Here is a 26,399-nt window from a genome sequence, read left to right as displayed (position 1 = left end):
ACTAAAATGTAATTTAATATTTAATAAAATCAACACTGCAACAGGCACCACTAAAACATAAAGTTTTCAATTAAAAAATTGCTGTAATTAAACTTTTAAAAATATAGGTGTACGTTTTACCCTTTCACAACTGAAATAGCATTGTACCCATTAAAACTCATATTTTATTCTGAGTGCATCCAGAAAAAAAATAACCGATATATTTATCACAAACCCTCATATACCTCTAACTTTTCTTTAAATTGAGGACTATTTCAAAACTGTTTTCATAGGCCTCAGTAACCTGTGTGTTCATTAGTAAAAGATATTCTTATATGTTTATTTTGGGTCAGATTATGTCAATTGGTAACAAAAGGCCTGAAATAGGGAGACATATTTCCATAGAAGAGACATAGTGGTGATATTCTTACTTAGGAATATGAATGAACAGATTTATGTTATTGTCAAGGAAAATGTAAATTTACCATGGAACTTTTTTAAATTAGGAAACTTACTCCTTTAATTCAGTCTTTAAATAAATTTAATGTGCTGAATTTCTGGACCCAAGTGCTACTTTCAATTTATGATGAAAAGCATTTACCCGTTCTTCTGAACCGGCCAATTCAAGATGCAATGAGATTTAAACATCCCTCTTCGCAAACAGAGTGCATGGTTCAGTTTATAATCCGGAATCTCCTCAAGAAAGATCAATATAATGGAATCCAGATTTTGTTCAATAGCTTGCTGAACTGCATGGTGAACCTTGAATCTAAGTTAAAAACATTATTAAGTCATACATCAATACACAGTTTTTAACAGCCCAACACTCTAAAATCTAACATTCTCCTTGTAATTAACTTTAGTCTTGTCACTAAAACCCAGGTTATGTTTCTTCTTAATTTTATTTTTAAAATACTTTGAGTTGTGAGTAATAACGTTGCTGCTGCTGCTAAGTTGCTTCAGTCGTGTCCAACTCTGTGCAACCCCATAGACGGTAGCCCACCAGGCTCCCCCGTCCCTGGGATTCTCCAGGCAAGAACACTGGAGTGGGTTGCCATTTCCTTCTTCAATGTATGAAAGTGGGAAGTGAAAGTGAAGTCGCTCAGTCATGTCCGACTCTTAGCTACCCCGTGGACTGCAGCCTACCAGCCTCCTCCGTCCATGGGATTTTCCAGGCAAGAGTACTGGAGTGGGGTGCCATTGCCTTCTCCGGAGTAATAATGTTAGTAATATTTAAAAGCTCAATTCAGGGGCTTTCCTGGTGGTTCAGGGACTTCCTTAAGGACTCAGCCGCCTGTAATATGGGACGGGCAGTTTGATCCCTGGGTTGGGAAAATCCCCTGGAGAAGGGAATGGCTACCCACTCCAGAATTCTTGCCTGGAGAATTCCATGGACTGTAGAGTCCATGGGGTCGCAAATGGTCGGATAGGACTGAGCGACTTTCACTTTCCTTCTGGTAGTTCAGAGGCTTCCCTGGCGGCTCAGTGGTAAAGACTCCACCTGCCAGTGCAGTGGACATGGGTTTGATCCCTGGTGGGGGAACTAAAGAGTTGGACATGCCTGAAGTGACTGAGCAAGCATGCACGGGGGAGCTAGGATCCCACTTGCTGCAGAGAAACTAGGCCCACATGCCACCAATTGCTGAGCCCATGGGCCACCTTGAGAGCCCATGCACCCCTTTAATGCATGAACAGTCCCGACTGCTGCAACTAAAACTGGACACAGCCAAATCAATAAAATAAAATTAAAACAAAATAAAAGCTCAGTTTAAAGATAAGAATACATTTCAAATGTCATAGTGTTCACCTACCTTTTGCATAGTGGATCTTTCAATAGATTCTGTGTTACAACGAAAATAATTTTTCTGCTCCTTCTGATGCTGTTCACAATTGCTTCAAGTTCAAGGACACCTGCCTCAAAGTCCCTTTCTTCCAGACAAAATCTGAGAGTATGATCTTCTTCCTCCATTGGGGAGAAGTGCTTCCAGACCCAATCCCTATCTTTATAGGCATGAATTATATATGCTGCATATTCAAACTGCTCTGCTCTGTCTATTTCTTTGAAACCGAGAACTCGATGCACTGAAACATTCCAATAAAAAGATATCCTCCAGCCTTCAAAATGGATGAGCAGTACAATAAAGATAAAAATCAAAAGGATATTGATGTTAATCATGAAAAGGAGTTCAAATGGGGCGCTGTCTTTGCAGGGTGATACATCGAAAAGCATTACTGGGTAACCATGGTATTGGGGCGGAGTGTTGCAGAGGTAATGGTTCGACAGTTCAGAGATGTTGGTGTGGGTACTATTAATCCAATTAACAAACCAGGCAATGCTTTCACAGGTACAATCAAATGGATTAAAACGCATATCTAAATAACTCAGGTTCCTGAACGCTGGCCCAAAAACAGTCTTTTGAACAGATGTTATGAGGTTCTTCTGAAGGCTTAATGACTTCAGTGACACTTGATTATCAAAGACAGATTGTGGAAGGATATTTAAATTATTCATTCCTAAATCAATACTCTTCAATTCACGTAAGTCCTTGAAGGCTTCCACTGGGATCTCATCAAAGCCATTAGACCCTAAGTTAAGGATGTGGAGGTGAAAAAGGCCCTTCAGAAACTGAACAGGGCCGCCAGGGTTGGCATGCTTCCAGAGCCGAGCTAAGTTGTTATGCTGCAAGTCCAGAATTTCTAGTTTCTCAAGACCCTTCAGCAACTCGTCATTTATGTTGGCTATGTTGTTGTTGCTTAGATCCAGAATGACCAGGTTCGGAAGAGGGCGAAAAGGCGAAGGGGAGCAGTCCACATTTTTCAGGGCCACCCTTCGGAGCATCAGTCTTTGAAGGCTTGGAACTGAGGTGAAAGAGTTGGTGGTCAGCTCTAGGTATTTGTTGTAGGAAAGGTAGATTTCGACAATATTGTCTAGGCCTCTCCATTCCTGGCCTGTGAGTTCTTGCCCAATCTCATTAAGGCCGAGGTCAAGGACCTCCAGGTGCCCCAACCAAGAAAAAGCACCACTCTGAATTTTTGAGATTTTATTTTTGGTTAGGTTGAGTAGGAGCAGAGGACAACCAGCGAGCGATAGAAATGTCTCATTTGTTAAAGTCCGCAAACTTGAGAAGGAGTTGGAGAGACTTAAAAATTTCAGCCTCACCAATCCCGTGAAAGTATTTCTTTTTATGCCTGGAAAGTTGTTATCGTCCATGTTGAGGTACTCCAAACATTTTAGCCACTGAAAGGAAAAATCGTCAATCTTGGGGAGCGAAGTCAGTGAAATGCTTTGTCTAGTAAAAGACCGTCTCAAGTCCAGGCGTCTCAAGTTGGAAAGCCCATAAAAAGAGCGAGAAGACAAATGCTCTATGTTATTATACTCCAGAGAGAGGTATTCGAGATGTGGAAGCCAGGCAAAGGAGTCATTACCCATCACACGTAAGGAGTTACGGGAAAGGTCCAGCGTGGTGAGATTCGTCTGCTTCAGTCCATCGAAGGTCGTGTGGCTGATTGTGTCCAGCTGGTTGCTGCTCAGGGACAGATTCTCAATGCTTGTGTTTGACAGTTCCAAGCAGAGCTTCTCTGTGAGACTGGGGCTCAGCTTGGCATTGTTCAGAGAGAGGCCAGATAATTCTCCAAGGGTATGAAAACACCCAGGAGAGAACTAAGAGTGGGATGGAAGAAGAGGTTAGTATTGAAAACACAGCAGTCTGTATGACCTTTGGAAAACAGGCACAGTTCTTGACTCAATTTCCTTTCCTCTCTCACCACCTCCTCCGGGTTTTCACTCCATCCCTCTCTCTCCCAGCTCCTTCCTCTGTGCCTGGGTCACCCGCCTCCTGCTCCAGCCTGTACTTCCATGGTCACTGGCCACTACTCAGCACCCACATCTTGGCCTCCCTGCCACTTCTTCAGAGGGTCTTCCCTGATCTCCCAGACTAGGTTAAGTGGCATCCCTGGTGGTTCAGACAGTAAAGAATCTGCCTGCAATGCGAGAGACCTGGGTTTGATCCCTGGGTGGGCAAGATCCCCTGGAGAAGAGAATGGCAACCCACTCCAGTATTCCTGGAGAATCCCATGGACAGAGGAGCCTGGTGGGCTACAGTCCAAGGGGTTACAAATAGTTGGACACGACTGAGAGGCTAACACACACACTTAGCCCTTTTATTTCACCACACTGAGTATAACTGTTATTAGTAAACTCTTTGCAAAGTAAGCTCTGGGGCAGATGCTGTTTCTGTCTTGGTGATCACTGCTCTCAGTGAACACCCCGGAATGAATGAGCGGACTTTATTACCACCCATTGACCGAAGTGTTCACTGACAGGCACTTTCCCTTCTGTGACTCTGAGCTCCATTGACACTCTCTGTTTTTCCAACAAGTTTTCTCCTGACTATTTCATTATTCTGTTTCCATCTGCCTTCTGCTCTGCCCCCCAGTCCCTCACTGGAAGCCTTGGCTGCCCTGGGACTCAGTGCTGGAACAAGAGGGCAGAAGGCAGGAGAGAAGGAATCCAGAGAGGATAGATCAAGTCTACCGGGAGTGCAAAGAGGCTCTGGTTTCTAGCATGTCACTTCTGTGACCTTAGGGCTAATGGAAGAAATAACAAAGACATGGAAAGAAAGTGTGCTTTATCATAAGTGAGTCAAAATACAAAACAGGAAAATGATTAGATTCAGTTTAGTCGCTCAGTCGTGTCCGACTCGTTGCGACCCAATGAACCGCAGCACACCAGGCCTCCCTGTCCATCACCAACTGCTGGAGTCCACCCAAACCCATGTCCATTGAGTCAGTGATGCCATCCAACCATCTCATCCTCTGTCACTCCCCTCTCCTCCTGCCCTCAATCTTTCCCAGCATCAGGGTCTTTAATTAATTAAGGGTCAGATTAATTAAGGTAAATCTATATGATAGGGTTATTTTTCTGTCACTAAAATGAAATTTTTGAATAACTCTTAATGACATGGAGGATACTCATGACATGATATTAATTTTAAAAGGCAGGATGCACCATCATCCTCAGAGAAGCAATACAGCACAGCTGGGAAGAGTACATGCCCTAGTCTAACACTTGCAGAAACTCAGCTCTGTTACCAGCCCATCACCTGAGATTCTGGGTAAGTTCCTTAACTTTTCCTCATCTCAATTTACTCTTTTTTTTTTTTTTTAAGTTATTTATTTATTTGGCTGTGCCAGGACTTAGTTGTGGCATGCAAACTCTTAGTTGCATCACGTGGAATCTAGTTCCTTGACCAAAGATTGAATCTGGGCCCCTTGCACTGAGAGTGTTGCGTCTTAGCCACTAGATCGCCAGGGGAAGTCCCTCAATTTACTCCTGTGTAAAACCACGATAAGCATAAGTTAGTTACAGAACTGTATAAAATTAGGCTGTATTCCTTTGCTAATCACCTGAAACTATCACAACATTGTTAATCGGCTATATCCCAATACAAAATAAGGTTAATAAAAAAAGAACTTGTCACAATGCCTGACACATAAGTACTGTATGAATTTCAGTTGCTCTGTTGTTATTTCTTTTATTACATGGAGAAAAGCTGGATACAAACATATCCAAATTCTAACACTGGTTGCCTTGGATCGTGGGGATTTGGATGATTTTTTTCCCTCATTACTTAACATCTTTTACATTTATTTATTTACATATTTCTACAATAAATGTTCTAAACAAAAAAATGCTGTTCAAAACGAACACAAATAGCTTGAGTAAGATATTTAATTATTATCTCAGGATAATTTCATTCACAGTCTCTTTTTTTATCTGAAAAATCAACATAGCTTTAAAAAAATTTGATTTTGCTTAGAATTCCCGATACTCTTCTTCTTGGTTTGTAAAGGAATAAAATACAGACATACCTGTATGCAAAAATCATTAGCAAATTGATGGTCATAGACCCCCAAAAAAGGTTAGGTTTACTCCGTTATAGGAAGATGTTTGTAAAAATATAATGCAAGGTATCATTTATCGAGAACTTCCTACATGCCAGAAACTGCTAAATTCTTCCCCACACAGCCCTATGGGGAAGTGTAATTACTATATCCATTTTAGATTTAGGGAACTGAAGTAGACGGAACTTGAATCATTTGCCCAATTACATAATTGTTAACAGATAAAGCCCAGACAGGGAGTCAGCTAACCCAACTCTAAAGTCTGTGCTCTTAACCATCATACTATTATTAACTTTTCCAGGACTTCTGTACAAGAGGTAGCATTATTTCCACTTTATAGGCAAGGAAATTAGACCAAGAAAAGTATGTAAGTTCCCCAAGGCCAAAGTTCTGGTCTGTAGTGGACCCTCCACTTCTTTTTGACAGCACAGCCCCAGATTCTGGATTCTAATAGCTACCAAACTCACTTTCTTGTGAGGCTGATGGCAATGGCCCAAAGCAGTATGTGTGAAGGATTTCTGGAAAACATGACAAAGGTTATCATCCCTTCCTCATCTCTAGCTTTAGATTCTCATCCATATGAAACAATTAGGGTGTGCCCACACTGAAAAGTACAAAGGAATTTTTACCTTACCTCTTTGATTTGATTTGATGACAACTCTAATCTTTTTAAAGAAGAATTGCCAAGGAAATCAAATTCTTCTGGTGTTAGTGAAGAAATTTTATTATTTGATAATAGAAGCTCTTGGAGGTTCTCCAGTTGGAGCTGAGTTCCTAATTTAGTAGATGATAAGCCATTATGAGAGAGGTCTAATTTGATTAAATTCTGAGGAGGAAAAAAAATATGTATGTAAGTTATAGTCTTGGCATCAAAAATGGTTCTTCTAAATGTACATGCATCTTAGAAATAACTGGACAGCAAAATAGCACATCTCAATTATTCTCTAGAAAACTGTAGGAGTAGTAAGAAATCCTGATTGTTACTGAAAACACCATTGCTACAAAGATGAATTTCTTAATTCAAAGAATTTACTTCTCTTCCAAAATATGAGGACAAGTTTTATTTGTCATGATGTAAAGAATATTCTTAATAAGCATTTTACTTATTTATAATAAGCTTTCATTTATGATGTAGGAAATATTCATGTCGCTTATCAAGTAAATAGTCATGCATTAGTCTTGAATCTAAACAACAGAAAAAAAGTTGAAGAAACAGCGTCTTAAGAGGCATGAAGAGAATGTTACTGGCCACGAAATTTTAAAAGGATTTTTATATTGAGAAATATTGGTGGTTGTGTAAATTTTGCATCCTGACTAGTACAGAATACTAATTTTTATTTGTTTCGTCTGTGCTTTGGGATGTTTTACCATTTCGTGCTACTTTTGAATATGTAAACTTCCACTCAGGTAAAACATAAGGAAAAGCTGATACATGTTAGGGCAAAGTCTTATGTAATGTCTATTAATAGCATAAGCCTTCAATTTATGTTTTAAAAATAAAAATAACATCTTGCAAGCAATTAACCAGATTTTGAGGTCTTTGAGTCCAAAGACATTTCTTCCACATCAACATCAGGCATGACAAGAAAGCATTTCAAGTCTCCAGCTATCCAATGAATCATTTTATAAATATGTCTAAGCGTATTAAATGTGTTCATTATTCTTGGTATCTAAGGCCAAGGGATGCTCAGTTTTTTTGTTAGCCCACAAAATGAAGAAAACAAAGAGTTCTGAAAATAACCTTGATATAAAAAAGCACTTAATAATTGCCTCAGATTTAGCATACATTTTGCATGGATTTACAATTCAAGCAAAGTGCTGACAAGAAAAATACAAGAAAAATACAGCAATACTGTAGAAGATTTCATAAATCAAAAGGAGATAATTTTTAGTTGAACAATTTGCTTTATAATGGGTCAATTTGTTAACTTTATTTAAATCAGATTTTGGACTCGACACTTTTTCATCCCTGCAGATGCTAAATCAGCAGTACTGAGAGTTTATTTGCCTTTCATCATGGGATATTCTGATTCATCTCCACATCTTGTATCTAAGTTCTGTTTCAAGTGGAAGGATGCAAGAGAGGAGAGTTCTTTATAATTAAGATTGAAACTGACTTAAGACAGTATTTGCTCTTTTGAAAATATTTCCAATCATAATGGCCATATTTGAGTGTGGGGTACCCCTCTTCCCATTTATGTAGATCAGACTTCTCATTCTTCACCTCGATAGCTACAAAGTCTAATGATGCATAAACGACTTGAAAACAATATTTGATAATATATTTTTCATTTCTTACATGAAAATGTTCATTTCCTTCTTACCTTCAGGTTTTTAAAGGGATCGTTTTTAATTTTTTGGATTGAGTTGGACATTAGATGGAGTTCAGTCAAATTCATGCAGAAGATAAAGGTTTTATCAGAAAGCTGAGATATCTCATTGTGTTGGAGGTTCAAAATTTCCAACCAAGGGAGACTTTGACACAGTTCTGGCTCCAGCTTTGAGATGGAGTTAAATCCCCCATCCAAGATAGTAAGTTGGCTGTATCTCGTAAAATTGGCAGGTGGCAATCTTCTGAGTTGATTATGGGTGAGATTCAACACAGTTATGTTTGTTGGGAGGTCATCAGGTATTTGCGTCAACTTCAGATGACTGCAATCAGCTACTTCATGTCTAACAGTACATTTGTGGGCAGAAGATGTACACAGTATCCAACAGGTCAACAGTCCCGAAAAGAAGTGGATATGATAAGGCAAAGGTCTGCTCATGCTTTTGCCTTATAAAGAAAAGCATAGACATAATGGACAGCATTAATAACATACGCTTTCATATTCATTGGTTTATTCCTTGTAATAATATGCAACCAAACGTGACTATGTGTCCTCTTGATACTCATAACATTTATGATAAACAAGTATGTTTTATACAAATAATACATCAAGTGGACTGAATCAGCACAAAAAACTCACAAATGGAACCCACAAACTCTCCCCTTCCCTGGTGACTCAGTGGTGAAGAACCTGCCTCCAATATGAGAGACCTGGGTTTGATACCTCGGTCAGGAAGATCTCCTGGAGGAGGGCATGGCAACCCACTCCAGTATTCTTGCCTGGAGAATCCCCATGGACAGAGGAGCCTGGCAGGATACAGTCCATGGGGTCACAAGGAGTCGGACACAGCTGAGCGACTAAGCGAAGCACACGGCACAGTTGCAAACTTCCAAGGTGAACCTCTTAACAGCTTCTACTTTTAATTCTCATGGTCACTTACCCAAACCTGAATGATATCCTTATGTTTCCATTTCTTTATTTCCAGACGTTAAGTAGTTTCTTCCCACACCCCCAAAAATAGGGAACTTAATTATATTCTTTCCTCATCCTCTTCACATTTCTCATTAGTTATTTTTTATTTCATTTAATCTATTGTTACATTTCTCATTTTAAAACCTATTCCTAAAACTCTTCTCCTAGTACCATAAGGGTAGGACCTCTATTTACCAGTTCATAGGCACAGTCCCTGGAGAAGGCAATGGCACCCCACTCCAGCACTCTTGCCTGGAAAATCCCATGGATGGAGGAGGCTGGTAGGCTGCAGTCCACGGGGTAGCTAAGATTCAGACAAGACTCAGCGACTTCACTTTCACTTTTCACTTTCCTGCATTGGAGAAGGAAATGGCGACCCACTCCAGTGTTCTTGCCTGGAGAATCCCGGGGATGGGGGAGCCTGGTGGGCTGCCGTCTATGGGGTCACTCAGAGTCGGACACGACTGAAGCGACTTACTTAGCAGCAGCAGCAGCAGCTGCAGGCACAGTCCCCGAAATACACTCCCCTCCTTGTCTAGGTGACATTTACTGCTTCCAGAAGGGCAACAGCTAGAGATCAGAATTACTGAGAAGGATTAAGCCATTTATAAAACATGTAAGGACTGAAAGACATTCCCAGATCTGGAGATAACACTTCATCTGCTAGAAAAGACTCTCCAAATGCCAGGCAGGGTGAGTGAAAAAGGAAAAATACACATACTCTTATGAAACTTCAGAATTGTGATCACTCACCAAAAACATCCTAAAACTCTCTAAGGAGAACATATATGATCCATTACTTCCACAGGAAAGAGATCCTGATGGCTACAAAGCTTTTCACCAGCAACATAAGTCACTAGAAAACAATAGTGATAAGCTTTCAAAACATTCATGGGGAATAATTTTGAACCTCAAATTTCATGTCAGGCTGAACAATTAAAGATAAGGGGAAAAAGCATTTTGAGATATGCACAGACTCCATAAGTTTATAACTAAGCAACCTACATAAAGGACTTTAATTCTAGAATGTACTTCGGTAAAACAAACAAAAACACAGCGAGAGAATGAGATGAGAATGAAGAGCTGATGTTTCATGAGATGTAATAGAAACAAAGAAAGGCTGAAAGAGATGAAAAGTAGATTCACTGAGCCTTGCAATTTTGGAAAACCTAGGATTATACATTTCTTTTTCCAAGTGAAAGACAATAATGTTTGGGACATGGCGTCTGGAGCCAGGCTGCTTAATCCTTATTTATAGTTTGGCTTGTACAGTTTGGTTTGTAAATTCACAACATTTTCCCCTAAATTTACGCAGACACACACTAACATGTAATCCAACTTGAAAATTTGGAGCCAACTTCCCCAAACCAGTACTGCCCGAGGCTGATCAACCCACATTTACTCATTTCTGACCTTTCTACACGTCTGGACATTGTTCCATGTCTCATCTTCTTCCATTTTCCTTTTTAGGCCGAAGAAAGCTGTTTACTCACTCCTAGGAAAGCCTGAATGTTTTCTCATAGTCAGATTCACTATCGAATGTCAGCCCCTATCTCCTCTCCAGCCAACAAAACTGAGAAAAGGAGGTAAGTTCTTTAAAGCTCAGAAGGCTTTGTATCTTTAAGAAAAGATATGATTTTTTGTTTGTTTTAAGAAGGCGGGTGCAAAATGATTTCTATCACTTCCTCAGTGTGCTTTCCCACTACAGAACATCACAAAGAAAAAGAATACCACACAAAATGTTTCATCACGTTAATTAGAAATTGCTGCTGTCACTTGCTCTCTGTGTTACCATACACTTCTCCCCACTCCTTCACCCTCTCCCCTTTCCTCTGTTCTCCTTGTTGAATGATTCTGACTCCACTTCAAGCACCAGATCAAATAAAGACCAAAGAATGTTCAAACCAATGTAATTCTAGCTTTACCCAACATGAGAGCTCCTATCCCAGTAAGAATGTAAAAAATGTACCTTCACTTACTGTGACGACAGCTGACCGTTCCTTTTTTCATTAGTCCAAATCCAGTTCGTTTTCATGTGGGGAATGTGCTGCAGTTTTGAAAGTGAAACTAAAGTTAAAAAAAAAAAAAAAAAAAAAAAGCTTTTCTACTTGGTACATTCAAAAGAAAAACATCACAGTCTCAGAAGTGTTTTCTATTGCTTCTTAAAAATGTCTTCTTTTTCCTTTTCCATGTACAGTCCCTTCGGTTTTATTAAAAGGGTCACAGACACAATGACAGAGAATGTTGAAAGAATTAAGACTTCACCCTTTCATATGAGCAGAGCTAATACTCTAGAGGTTGATGAATATCTGACTGAGAGTGAATTCCTCTATTTTTTTTTTTTTCAAACTGAAGTCTGATGCATGGCTGTCAGAAATCTAGTAGAATGTGATTAGAGGAACAGAAAAAACCCTCAGTCCCTAATTAAAGCTAAGTACTTTCACTTCTCTTATCTCACTTTATCTTTTCAGCAACCTTGGAAGGCAAATAATGTAGAAATTAACCTTTTGATGAAAGAGACCAAGTTTCACAGTAGAGGAAAACCTGGCTTTGGCAAAGCCACGAGCCAGTCCTAACTCATTCTGTTCCACTTTACATGGTCAGACTCTGTTAGGGAACAAATAGACACATCAAAAGAAAATTCAGATTCGCTATTTAGTTATCAATTAGCTTTACTGACTTCAACTAGTGTAAGGAATATGCTTGTCAAAAAAATGAACACATCTTTTTCATTGTTAATGTAACATGATACGATTAATTTTTTTTTAATTACTCAATTTTTTTTTAGAGTTGGGAGGTAAGTTTGCTTGGGGGTAAAATGAGAAATGCAGCCCGGGAGATAGCATTTTAGATAGCTCTGAGAAACTATTCAGAGGAGGCAAGAGGAGGAACTAGGATATATGGGAGTTTTCCAACCAAGTGCAGGTAGTCAGGAGTATCAATTCAATCACTAATTAAAGAAACCATCATTAATTAAAGAAACCAGACTTCCTGGTTTCTCAGGACTTCCCTGGTGGCTCAGATGGTAAAGAATCCACTTGCAATGCAGGAGACCCCTGGGTTGGGAAGAACCCCTGGAGAAGGTAATGGCAACCCACTCCAGTATTCTTGCCTGGGGAACTCCATGGGAGAGGAGCCTGGTGGGCTACAGTCCATGGGGTCACAAAGAGTCAGACAGGACTGAGTGTCTAACACTTTTCAAGGAATTTAGCACCTTTTTATGTATAGGAAGATGCAAGAGTCTGGTTCCACTGAAATCATTCCTTTGATGTACACCTTAGCTATCTGGGGCCAGAATCCTATGTTTTCACATCTTGAGTTTCCTCAGGGCTCACTGTGGGGAGTGGCTACAGTCCGATGGCTGCTAAATGGCAGGTATTCTTTCCTTCCTGAGTTCCTTCAGGGCTGAACAGCTCAGGTTGGAGGGCTGCAATCGCTGATAACTATGACATCCTTGTTTACTGATATGGCAGGAAATTTTCCATTTCTCACTATCATGTTATGTAGTAAAATATAACAATCGGCAGGAACTGTAGAGATCACTGAATCCAGCTTCTTTGTTTGAGAAAGAAGGAAAATGAAACACAGAGAGAAGAGGGCTTTGCCTGAGGACATACTGCAAGCTGCTGCAATGCTTTATACAAACAAGGGAAGAAAAGAGCCTGAAACAGGTGAAACCTGTCACTAGCTTGACTTGACTGCAGAAATGAGAGCAAGAAATACATTTGTTTCAGATGCAAAATGCCCTTTCCTGGGCCCCAGCATTGGGCTTACCACCTTGTGGCTACATTTTTCTGAGCCTCTGTTGTCACGTCTATGCTATAAGCATAAGCAGGTAGCTGTCCTGAGTAAACGATTTATCCACTACATCTACGCATTGGGATGTGCAGTAAAACATTCCCAGTATCCAGAAGGTTTCTCCTCTGTGAGCCCCCAAAGGCAGGGCAGGATGTACTTGTGTGTGACTCTCCGGTCACTCTTCCATGGTAGGTTAACGCTGCTGGCTCCAACGGACCAGGCTGCCCTTCAATATTCAGACCCTTGAGTGGTCTCCACATTGACCCTGGATTTGACCACATGACTAGCTTTGGCCAACGGGATATTAGTAAGCAGGCAGCTAGCCAAGGCTGGATAAGCATTGGCATGTCAGGACTTTCCCGCTTCCTTTCAGAACCCAGTGGCCATGTGGCGAGAAGCCCAGCCTAGCCTTGTGCAAGGCAACAGGGAGGAGAACCGAGGGTCTCGCTGGTATCTCCAACGGAGCAGCCAGAAGATGGCCACTGAGTATGCCACACTGGGACCGGGTCTTCCAATCCCAGTTGAGTCACTCCAGCTGATGCCCCAGTGAGCAGAGACGAGTTGTGCCCACAAGTCCTGCCCCAACAATTCCAGAAGAACAAACATAAATAACGTGATGTACTAAATCAAAAAATTTTGGAGTGATGTGTTAGACATCATTACATAAAATTCATTTCTTCCATAATCCAACACACCCATCTCTTATGCCTTATAACTTCTTGTACATATCAGGCTTTCCATAATGTTGGCTGAACTAATGAATGGCTCCCCAAAATAATTTTTATGGTGATCTCATAATGCAATTATCAGTTTAGGCATAATACCAGTTCCCATTGAGATATGATTAGTCCTCAGTTCATGCTGGCTTCTAAAAACAACACAGGTTAGTTTCTCTCCAGTGTATGTTTCTTAATTATGCATTAACTTATTTATCTATTATGGTGGTAGGTGCTACAGTGAAAAACTTTATTTTCCCCTTTTTAAGGAATTAAAACTGTGATATATGTCCATACGTGGACTTGAAACAACCAAATCAAATAAAACAGAAACAGACTCACAGATACAGTGAACAAACTGGTGGTTACCAGAGTGGGTGGGCGGGAGAACAGATACAAACTTCCAGCTACAGAGTAAGTAAGTCACCAGTATGTAACGGATAGGGAATACAGTCAATAATCTGAGAACAAGGTTGCATGGTGACAGATTATAACTTGACTTATTGTGATCAAAATGCATAAAGATACTGAATCACATGTTGTATACCTGAAATTAATATAATATTGTATGTCAATGATGATTCCAAAACAAAAAACTTCCCATCAGTTTATTATGTGATCAGTATATTATGGACCTAGATAAACAGTTATATTTCCCTCAAAGCATCAGATGACAGTCAGTTTGAACTGTGCTCACTGGTCTCCTTTCACAACCACTGTTCAGAAAGGACATTAACTCTGCTCTGAGTTGTCTGAAATTCCAGAAGGCATTGCTTTTTCTTTGTGAACTCTTCCTCTAAAGTACAGGCACATGCGGCTTCCCTGGTGGGCCAGTGGTTAAGAGCCACCTTGCAATGCAGGGCATATGGGTTTAATCCCTGGTCCAGGAAGATCCCACATGCCATGGGGCGACTAAGCCTGTGCACCACAACTCCTGAGTCTAGAGCCTGCGCTCCGCAACAGGAAAAGCCATCACAATGAGAAGCCCAAGCACTGCAACTGCAGAGTAGCCCTGACTCACTGCAACTAGAGAAAGCCTAGTGCACCAGTGAAGACCCTGTGCAGCCAAAAATAATAAAGCAAATAAAATAAATTTAAAAAACACAAAAATAATAAACTGAAAGACGCAATTCCTCTTGCCAGTGTCATTTCCATTTCTGCTTACTGAAGTGACGGTTTAAATTAAGTTTGTTGTTGGCCAGACAACAAACTCAGCAAGAATTTTAATGAGAGGAAGTAACACTGCGCCCCTCCCGTTACGTTCATTCATGTCTATTAAGCAAGAGTGAACCTGAACTTCCCCTCCGAAAGAAAAAAGAACACATACGCACAACATTTGTTACACAGAGCATCTACTTACTTTGAACTTTATTTTGTTATTTCTTGGTAATTTTACAGGGTGGTTGAAAGAGGTTAGACCTTCTCTCTCTTGTAAATCTAGGGAGGTGGGTTCCTGTGAATGAGTCTTGCACTTCTTCACTGACAGTCTCAGGATATGGTGAAGGGTGCTTCAAACTCTTTGCTTCAAATTTGGTATTCATTTATTAATTTAAAAAATAAAATCCCAGCTCCAGTGGTTAACACTGCTCACTCCCACTGCAGGGGGAACAGGTGCTATCCCTGGTTGGGGAATTAAGATCCTGCATACCATGTGGGGTAGCAAAATAAAAAAAAAATAAAATTCCACTTCACTATCATCCTACACTATTTATTTATTTTCAACGTGGACATTTTCTCAGTAATTATTATGAGTAAACTGGCCTCCTGGAATTGTTCTACAGAGTTATGATTAAATAAATAACCCTAGGGGTGCTACCTCTGTCTATATGAGGAACAGCTTAATTTCAAATCAAAATCTGCTGATAAGAGCATTTGTCCTTATTATTCTTACTTTTCCCCTTTCTTTTGAACTGGAGTATAGTTGATATGCAATATTACATCATCCTACACTTTAAATGGACATGAATTTGAGCAAACTCCAGGAGACAGTGGAGGACTGAGGAGCCTGATGTGCTGCAGTCCATGGGGTTGCAAACAGTCAGACACAACTTAGCAAGCAACAACAACCACACTTTAAATATCCTAATTAAATCTGAATGAATTGATGCCTACTGGGTTTCCAATGAATGGAGTTATAAATATTAGACAAAGCCATTAAACAATCACACTTAACACAAGGAAGTTCAAAGTATCAAAAGCAACTAATAATTTACTGGAATCAAATCGAAATGGTCATTGGTGAGAGCTGAATGCTCCTGCAGGTTGATTTCCACTTTATAAAGCAAATTTTGAATTTGTTATTGTTTAGTCTCTTAAGTCATGTCCGACTCTTTTGGGAACCCATGGACTGTAGCTCCCCAGGCTCCTCTGTCCATGGCATTTCCCAGGCAAGGTAAACACAGAAAATTAAAGAGGTTGTCCAGGGTTGAAAGGATTGGTATTTGCTTTTGAACATGCTTCTTGCCTTTCAACTAAGAGGAAGCTACACTGTTTCTGGGATAATTTATAATAAGAGAACCGGTCCTTAAAAAATGAGAAGTAAAAGCGGAAGAAAGGCGGGGGAAAGGCAGGTTTATTAGGCTAAAGATTTGGAGAAAAAGTACAAAAACCTAATGCAACTCAGAAAGCTGTAATCTAGAGTCTACAGTCTGTATAAAATGTTAATCTTATTCTTTACCTAGAAATAGGCCTATATAAGAGTTAAATGTACATTTTTAACATTACCAAAAGAAATGGTACTGTTTCTTTCCGCTTACACTACCTGTTATAAAGTGCCTTGGACTGTGAAAGGCCCTCAAAGGAAGTGAGTGAATTCTTTAAGAAGAGGAGCTGACCAACCCCTGATCAGGGTCTCAAACTGGGTCCCCAAGTTGCCAAATATGTGACAAAATCTATCTAATGTAAAAGACTGATCACCAATAAAGTCTTCTACCTTATGTAAAAAAAAAAAAAAAGAGAGCATTTAAAAAAAAACTCTATTATAATCGACTCTTTGATGTTCGGATATTAGTTTTGAGTTCCATTTTTGGGGTATATTTGATGACCCCTAAATAATAGAGGAGACTTTTAGAGATTGGGCATAATTTGCCATAAACTTAATAGAAAACAATTAATCGTGAGAGTAGAAAGGAGGAAAAGAAGTACAAAGAGCCCCAAGTTCCCCATTTATACAGTATCAGCCAAGACTTGGACACAACTGAACACAGCCAAGAAAAGAGACCTGAAATTTCTGGGGTCTCTAAAAACATTCTGGTTAGAGTTAAACAGTGTATTAAAATATGAGTCAAGGTGAGGGGTCTGGCTACATTGTTGGAGGGTATATTGTTGTTCAGTCGCTAAGTGGGGACTGACTCACTTTGTGACCCCATGGACTGCAGCACTCCAGGCTTCCCTGTCCATCACTGTCTCCCAGAGTTTGCTCAAACTCATGTCCACGTTGAGTTGGTGATGCCATCCAACCATCTCATCCTGTGTCACCCCCTTCTCCTCCTGCCCTCCATCTTTCCCAGCATCAGGGTCTTTCCCTAGTTGGTTCTTCACATCAGGTGGCCAAAGTATTGGAGCCTCAGCACTAGTTCTTCCAATGAATATTCAGGGTTGATTTCCTTTAGGACTGACTTGTTTGATCTCCATGCTATCCAAGGGACCCTCAAGAGTCTTCTCCCACTCCACAGTTCCAAATGATAAATTCTTCAGTGCTCAGCCTTCTTTATGGTCCAACTCTCACATCCGTACACAACTACTGGAAAAACCAAAGCTCTGACTAGATGGTCCTTTGTTGGCAAAATAACATCTCTGCTTTTTAATATGCTGTCCAAGTTGGTCATAGCTTGCCAGTTTTGTTGGTGATAGGCAAGCTAGTGAGGTCTTTGGCCGAAATTGGATGGCAAGTGGGCTTCGGAATACATCATGTTTGGTTGAAACAAGGGCTTATTTGAAAGGCTTAAGCCTCCAGAACACAAATTAATGAAAACTTCATGACCAATAGACTGGATGGTGTGCAGCTTCACTTGACAGTTTCATTGCCTAAGGCAGAGGTCTGCGCACCCCTCCCCCATGTATTTTTATCAAAGAGAGGTTTTCTATGATGATGATATGATGTTGATTCCATTATTATCCCTGAAAGTGATTTGCATTTACTAAGCGGAGTTTTCTATCTCTCCTCTGGATCTTTCACTATATAGAGGCACTGGCCCTGGAAAAATTATTTTAACTCCCTAGGGAGGATCAGATGGGAAGCAAGATTGATGATCTACCCCTTATAACCTGAATAGAGAAGAAAATCTGGGGCACTGGAAGTTTATGCTACAGGGGCTCTTATATCCAATGGGCAGGTGTGTGGCTCAGGGAACAATCTGGATCCAATGGATCTCAGTAGAGTGTGCTCTCTGGATCTGGCCTCAGGCCATATGGGATGAGAGCAGGATAGAAAATCTATAAAAAGAGGGTGAGACAATCTTCAATTCAGTTCGGTTCAGTCTCTCAGTCGTGTCTGACTCTTCGTGACCCCATGGACTGCAGCATGCCAGGCCTCCCTGTCCATAACCAACTCCCGGAGTCTGCTCAAACTCATGTCTGTCAAGTCAGTGATGCCATCCAACCATCTCATCCTCTGTCATCCCCTTCTCCTCCTGCCTTCAATCTTTCCCAGCAATCAGGGTCTTTTCCAATGAGTCAGTTCTTTGCATCAGGTGGCCAAAGCTTCAGCTTCAACATCAGTCTGTCCAATGAATATTCAGGACTGATTTCCTTTAGGACTGACTGGTTTGATATCCTTGCTGTCCAAGGGACTCTCAAGAGTCTTCTCCAACACCACAGTTCAAAAGCATCAATTCTTTGGTGCTCAGCTTTCTTTATGGTCCAACTCTCACATCCATACATGACTACTGGAAAAACCATAGCTTTGACTAGATGGACCTTTGTTGGCAAAGTAATATTTCTGCTTTGTAATATGCTGTCTAGGTTGGTAATAGCTTTTCTTCCAAGGAGCAAGCATCTTTTAATTTCATGGCTGCAGTCACCATCTGAAGTGATTTTGGAATCCAAGAAATAAAGTCTGTCACTGTTTCCATTGTTTCCCCACCTGTTTGCCATGAAGTGATGGGACCAGATGCCATGATCTTAGTTTTTTGAATGTTGTTTTTTAAGCCATTTAAGCCACCCTCCTCTTTCACTTTTATCAAGAGGCTCTTTAGTTCTTCTTCACTTTCTGCCATAAGGGTGGTGTCATCTGCATATCTGAGGTTATTGACATTTCTCCTGGCAATCTTGATTCCAGCTTGTGCTTCATCCAGCCCAGCATTTCTCATGATGTACTCTGCATATAAGTTAAATAAGCAGGGTGACAATATACAGCCTTTATGTACTCCTTTTCCTATTTGGAATCAGTCCGTTGTTCCATGTCTGGTTCTAACTGTTGTTTCTGACCTGCATACAGATTTCTCAAGAGGCAGGTCAGGTGGTCTGGTATTCCCATCTCTTGAAGAATTTTCCACAGTTTGTTGTGATCCACACAGTCAAAGGCTTTGGGGTAGTCAACAAAGCAGAAGTAGATGTTTTTCTGGAACTCTCTTGCTTTTTCTATGATCCAACAAATGTTAGCAATCTAACCTCTGGTTCCTCTGCCTTTTCTAAATCCAGCTTGAACATCTGGAAGTTCTTGGTTCACGTACTATCGAAGCCTGACTTGAAGGAAATGGCAACCCATTCCAGTACTCTTGCCTGGAAAATCCCATGGAGCATGGAGTCTGGTAGGCTACAGTCTATGGGGTCGCAAAGAGATGGACACGACTGAGCGACTTCACTTCACTTCACTTCAGTTGCTAGTGTGTGAGATGAGTGCAATTGTGTAGTAGTTTGAATATTCTTTGGCATTTGCCTTTCTTTGGGATTGAAATGAAAACTGACCTTTTCCAGTAATGTGACCACTGCTGAGTTTTCCAAATTTGCTGGCATACTGAGGGCAGCATCATCATTTAGGACTTGAAATAGCTCAGTTGGAATTCCATCACCTCCACTAGCTTTGTTTGTAGTGATGCTTCCTAAGGCCCATTTGACTTCGGACTCCAGGATGTCTGACTCTAGGTGAGTGATCATACCATCATGGTTATCTGGGTCATTAAGATCTTTTTTGTATAGTTCATCTGTGTATTCTTGCCACTTTTCTTAATATCTTCTGCTTCTGTTAGGTCCATACCATTTCTGTCCTTTATTATGCCCATCTTTGCATAGTAAAGGACAGAGACAATCTTAAAGGGCCATATAAGTCTGTATACCTGGAGGAGAGACACTTTATCCTTTAAATACAGGAAAGGGTGATGGGAAAGTTTTTTAAAGTTTGTGTAAAATATGAGTCAACCAAGGGACCTTGAATTAAGAGAGATTGCTGCTGCTGCTGCTGCTATGTCGCTTCAGTCATGTCCGACTCTGTGTGACTCCATAGACGGAAGCCCACCAGGCTCCCCTGTCCCTGGGATTCTCCAGGCAAGAACACTGGAGTGGGTTGCCATAAGGCCCAGCAAAAGGCAGAGACCTCTTTAACAGGTTATTGGTAATTTTGTAACTTGAACAGAAGCTCTTGAGGAGTGCATTAATTTTCTCAATTTAACCTGTTAGGAGGGACCTCTTGGAGGCTGTAAATTCTGCTCAGTACCTTTTACAGGAGACCAACGGTATTTGTTTTGAGAAGTGAAATGTATGCTTTGGTCATGATCAGTCATGTCTGGCACCCTGAAGCGTATTACTCTTTGTGCTGAGTCACTGCAAGATATTTTAAGGCAAAGGGTGCTATGACCATGGGAAATTTAGGCAAGGCATAATTATTTTTTTTCTCTTTTGTATTTGATTATTTCCCTGAGATTAAAAAGGCCACCATTCTTAAATTTACCACATCCCAGATACTGGCCAACAATTATGACTTGAGCTCCCATATTGATTAAGTCCACAAAGCTTTGTTCAATCGGTATATTTTAGCAAATATTTAAGTTAATTTAGAACCTATGCAGCAGAGGCACAAGAGTCAACCAGCATCAATTTATCTTTTTGTTATACACATTTTCAAAGTAAATTTTGGATTGCCAATGGGTCAAATTATGGACCTTTGTTTGAAATTTATATACTTAAGTAATATATAGAATTTATATAATAAAGTACATAAATAAACATTTCATTCCTCTGTATTGTTTCCAGTGAGGTTGCTCCTAGCTGCTTAAAGCCTCAGTTCTTATTTTCTATCTCTGTCTGATAATCCACTGGAGAACCTTCCAAATGAATGCAGGAAAAGCAGGGGAAGGGCTAGGACCTACCTAGCAGGCTGCTGTCTGTCTTTCCCAGGGTTCCCAGGCCACCTCCCAGGGGCTGGGGTGTGCACTCTGAGGCTATGGCAGGCAGCCTGACCTTGGACAGTGCAGTTAGTCCCCTTGTCCTGAGTATCAGCCCGTCTGCATGTTGATACTGGCAGTACTTACTGAAGTCTGAGCACAGAGGCTCAGGGGTTTTTGCCTTATTCAAGCAATCGGGTAACTCAGGTAGGCATTCTGGAGAGGGGGAGTCCTGTATGGGAGTAAGATATTGGTGTTCTTGTGCCAAGAACCCCCTTTGGATTAAACATTGGGCTACTGGTCCCCAGGGATGATAACGATCCCCCTAGAGTGTGGGGAGCATATTGGTTGGAGAAAGATGAGGCCCACAGTGGGAAGAGGACAGGCGGGGGCCAGAGCTCATCTGAGCAACATCAACATCGAGACTGGGGTGCTGACCCTCTGCCCTGGGGGAGCCACCCAACACCTTCCTCCACAGGGTACCCAGGAAACACAGGGAAGAACAAGGGTTCTGCTCCAAATAATAATAAAGAAACACCGAGATGTGATGGGCCCTGGAACGAGTCTCTGCCAAACACAGGCTGTGACCCGAAACCCAGGAGCATGCCCAGCATGCCCTATGGTGGGCCCACCTGGGGTAGTATCTAGAAGTCCGATTTAGCTAGTGAGGACTACGAATTTTGAATGTTCCCCGATCTGGGACATTAGCGTAAGGAGGGATGTGGCAAGTTCATCAGAGGCACAGATTTCATCTTAAGTGGCTCTCATGGGGGCTCGGAACCAATCAGGAAGACAAGCACAGTCCTGTTCACAGAGCTGCTCGAGTCCAGGCACAGCATTCTGCTCACAGAATAAAATCACCTGTTTTATACGATTTAAAGATTCTTTTGATGGTGAAGCAGGACACAATGGCATTCAGTCGAAAGGCAGCTCCAAACCAGAGAAGGCTGCCAGGCAGGCCCATGCAGGGTGTTGCAGTTTGCATCATCGTAGTAGTAAGCTGGGCTGTGGGGAGCTTAGCTAGTTCTTGTGGCTTCCTGTGGATTGAACAATTTGAATAATTTCAGCAGAATCTGGGGCCGAGGGGCTGTCCCTACCGGTCTGGTACCGAATTCGAGGGCAACTGGGGTAATTGTACACTGGCCTTTGTGAGAAAGTCCTGTAAGGAAAGTGGTTGTGGTGTGGACTTAATTGTTCAAGCTGTGGGGTGTGGATTAACTGCTCAAGGACAATTTGCCAGCTTCAAGCCAGGACCTCAAAACAGAGTCAAGACAAGGTTCAGTCAGTTCAGTTCAGTCGCTCAGTCGTGTCCGACTCTTTGCGATACCTTGGATTGCAGCACACCAGGCCTCCCTGTCCATCACCAACTCCTGGAGTTTACTCAAACTCATGTCCATTGAGTCGGTGATGTCATCCAACCATCTCATCCTCTGTCATCCCCTTCTCGTCCTGCCCTCAATCTTTCCCAGCGTCAGGGTCTTTTCAAATGAGTCAGTTCTTCGCATCAGGTGACCTTTAAGTATTGGAGTTTCAGCTTCAACATCAGTCCTTCCAATGAATATTCAGGACTGATTTCCTTTAGGATGGACTGGTTGGATCTCCTTGCTGTCTAAGGGACTCTCAAGAGTCTTCTCCAACACCACAGTTCAAAAGCATCAATTCTTCAGTGCTCAGCCTTCTTCGTGGTCCAACTCTCACATCCATACATGACTACTAGAAAAACCATAGCCTTGACTAGAAGGACCTTTCTTGGCAAAGGCAAAATAGTATTTCTGCTTTTTAACATGCTGTCTAGGTTGGTCATAACTTTTCTTCCAAGAAGTAAACATCTTTTAATTTCATGGCTGCAATCACCATCTACAGTGATTTTGGAGGCCCCCCCCCCAAATAAAGTCTGTCACCATTTCCACTGTTTCCCCATCTATTTGCCATGAAGTGATGGGACCAGGATGCCATGATCTTAGTCTTCTGAATGTTGAGCTTTAAGCCAACTGTTTCACTCTCTTCTTTCACTTTCATCAAGAAGCTCTTTTGTTCTTCTTTGCTTTCTGTCATAAGGGTGGTGTCATCTGCATATCTGAGGTTATTGATATGTCTCCTGGCAATCTTGATTCCAGCTTGTGCTTCATCCAGCCCAGTGTTTCTCATGATGTACTCTGCATATAAGGTAAATAAGCAGGGTGACAATATACAGCCCTGACATACTCCTTTCTCGATTTGGAACCAGTCTGTTGTTCCACGTCCAGTTCTAACTGTTGCTTCCTGATCTGCATACAGGTTTCTCAAGAGGCAGGTCAGGTGGTCTTGTATTCCCAACTCATGAAGAATTTTCCACAGTTTGTTGTGATCCACATATTCAAAGGCTTTGGCATAGTCAATAAAGAAGAAGTAGATGTTTTTCTGGAACTCTTTTGCTTATTCAATAATCCAACAGATGTTGGCAATTTGATCTCTGAAATCTCTGCCTTTTCTAAATCCAGCTTGAACATATATAAGTTCTCAGTTCATGTACTGTTGAAGCCTGGCTTGAAGAATTTTGACCATTACTTTACTAGACAATGTTAGAAAACACAAAACAAACCAAAATTATATGAGATCAACAAACTAGGAACAAAGGAAACTTCCTCAACAAAATAAGAGCTATTATGAAAACCCCACAACTAATATCATATTCAGTGATGAAAGACTAAAAGCCTTTCCCCTAATATCTGGAACAAGACAAGGATGCTCGCTTTTGCCACTTTGATTCAACATAGTATTGGAAGTTCTCAGGAGGAAAAGTAGGTAAGAAAAATAAACAAAAGACACTCAAGTTAGGAAGAAAGAAGTGAAATGACCTCTGAACAGGTATGACATGATCTTATATATAGAAAACTCTAAGGATCACACACACAGTATCACACACACACACACACACACACACACACACACACACATACACACACACACAAATAGAACCAATAAATTCAGCAGAGTTGCAGGATACAATGTCAACACACAAAAATCAGCTGTGTTTCTATGCACTAACAATAAGTAAATCTGAAAAGAAATAAACAATTTCATGGGAATTCCCTGGCAGTCCAGTTGTTAGGACTCCTCACTTTTACTGTCGAGGGCAGGGGTTCAGGCCCTGGTTGGGGAACTAAAATTCCTGGAGCCACATGGCCAAAAAGAGAAAAAAAGAAGGAAGAAAACAATTTCATTCACAGTAAGCAGCATCAACAAGTAGGTATCTTACCTCATGTGATTTCTAAATATGATTCCCAACTACTGAGAAAGGCAAATACTGTGATTTTGGAGCTTATCAAGCCCAAGTTCAAATCATAACTTGGTCACTTACTAGCTTTATGATCTTTGGCAGTTTTCCTCATCTAAGCATGAATTTCCTTCTCAGTCAATTGGGGACAGTGTAACCAATTAACAGAATTACTGTGAAGATCAGGGATGATTCAACTCAATGTTTGGCATATAGAGTGTACTCAATAAATTATAGCTATTGATTGTTTTTTTCTACTAACATCAATCAAGTAATTCTTATAAGAAAGCTAGATAGGCAGTACCTCTGAGTTCTGAACACTCAAAACAAACAAGCTAATTGTGTACAACAGCTTGTGAGCACATAAACGGCATTTCATCATATTAACAATTTTGTATTTCTTGAGGAGTACCCATAGATAGTCTAGGGAAACAGGACCTGATTTTATCTGTCAAATCACCACCTGGGGGCATTCAGATACTGTTACAGCCAGGTGCCCACATGTCGCAGGGCACACCACCAGCACATCAAAGGGGAGACTGGTTAAGGAGATGCCATTGACAAGGACCTGAAGATATTAGGAGACTTAAAAGTGTATGTTTTAAAAATAAGAATATGCCATTAACATTGATAGTTATTGTTCTATCTTCATCCAAAACGTTATACAAATCCTCAAATTATATTCTTGCCAAACAGATCTTGAGAGTTCCTTGTTTCATATAGTTTCAAGGACACTTAAACTTCGACAGTTTGATAAATGAAAAATAGCATCTTTGGTGTGTGTGTGTACACCCAGTCCTGTTTGACTCTTTGCAACCCCATGGACTGCAGCCTGCCAGGCTCCTCTGTCCATGGGATTTCCCAATGAAGAATATTGGACTGGGTTGCCATTTCCTCCTGCAGGGGATTTTCTTGGCCCCAAGGATCAAACCTGCATCTCCTATATTGTAGGTGGATTCTCTACCACTGAGCCATCAGGAAATTTTATTTTTTTAATTTATTCATTCATTTACTTATTTAAAATTAATTTTTATTGGAATATGGTTGATTCACAGCATTGTGTTAGTTTCTGCTGTACAGCAAAGTGAATCAATTATACATTTACATATAGCTACTCTTTTTTTAGATTCTATTCCCATATGGGTCATTACAGAGTATTGAGTAGAGTTCCTGTACTATAAAGTAAGTTCTTATTAGTCATTTTACTTCTAGAAGTGTGTATATATCAATCCCAATCTCCCAATTTTCCCTCCCCCTCTTTTTGGCCCTTGGTAACTGAGCGAAGCTGATAATTTTTTCATCTTTATTTGTTTCTCACTAACATTTCTGATTATGTTATTTTCTGGTTTTTCTACTGTTTTTGTAATTTTCTTTAGTATTTATAAGAAGTTTTTTAATACTAAAAAAATGAAACTTTTTATTATATACCCTGTCATTTTCCCTTGTTTGTTAATTGCCTTTTAATTGTTTTGGCCACACTGCTTATGGGATCGTAGTTCTCCCACTAAAGATCGACCCTGGGCCCCCTGCAGTGGAAGCATAGAGTCTTAACCGATGAACCACCAGGGAAGTCCCTGTCTTTAAATTTTTTTCAGGGTTGTTTTAGGCCATGAAAAAGTTTAGTGTAATCATATTTATCCATCTGCTCACAGCATCTGAATTTTGTTTCTTGCTTAGAAAAGTTTTTCAACTCTATGCTCTTCCATTTCATTCTGGGAGTTTAACTCCTCAATATACTCTCCAGAATGATTAAAACACTATGTTCACAAACTTTCACTGAGCTAATACAGGATTGGTGCATAACATTTGCTAACTCAATAAACAGAATACTTGCAGGGGAGTTAAAACGAGGTAGGTATATATTTACCATTTTAGAAAGGTTTTCAATTTATGTTGTTAACTGATACAGCCAAATTGCAAAACAGTATATGGTATACTCCATTTCTATAAAAAGAGAAAAAAGCACCTATATCTCTAAAGAATATTCTTTTATAGTCTTAGAAAAGCTCTAGAAAATTATGTAAGACAGTGTGAATAGTAGTTACTCCCAGAAAAGGGAGAACTCTAGGTATATGTGTGAAGGAAAAAGGATTTAATTTTTATAGTAAACTCTTGCATGTTGTTT

The 26,399-nt window shown here is 40.6% G+C and overlaps 1 protein-coding gene and 1 long non-coding RNA gene across 3 annotated transcripts; one reads left to right on the top strand and one right to left on the bottom strand.

The window, feature by feature from the left end:
- On the bottom strand, positions 1-11,299 carry TLR3 (toll like receptor 3). 2 transcript variants are annotated; one of them, NM_001008664.2, is given in 6 exon segments: positions 1-586; positions 589-748; positions 1,791-3,640; positions 6,518-6,709; positions 8,208-8,659; positions 11,155-11,299. In NM_001008664.2, coding segments are annotated over 5 exon segments (2,712 nt in total). In that variant the 5' UTR covers positions 8,652-8,659; positions 11,155-11,299; the 3' UTR covers positions 1-520.
- Positions 9,521-11,627, top strand: LOC132344049 (uncharacterized). Its single transcript, XR_009493132.1, has 2 exons — positions 9,521-10,771; positions 11,383-11,627. It is a non-coding gene; the product is annotated as an uncharacterized lncRNA (long non-coding RNA).
- Positions 11,628-26,399: the final 14,772 nt, after the last annotated feature.

This window comes from Bos taurus, chromosome 27 (genome assembly GCF_002263795.3).
Source record: "Bos taurus isolate L1 Dominette 01449 registration number 42190680 breed Hereford chromosome 27, ARS-UCD2.0, whole genome shotgun sequence".
NCBI lineage: Eukaryota > Metazoa > Chordata > Mammalia > Artiodactyla > Bovidae > Bos > Bos taurus.
This window is presented reverse-complemented; position numbering and strand designations above follow the sequence as displayed.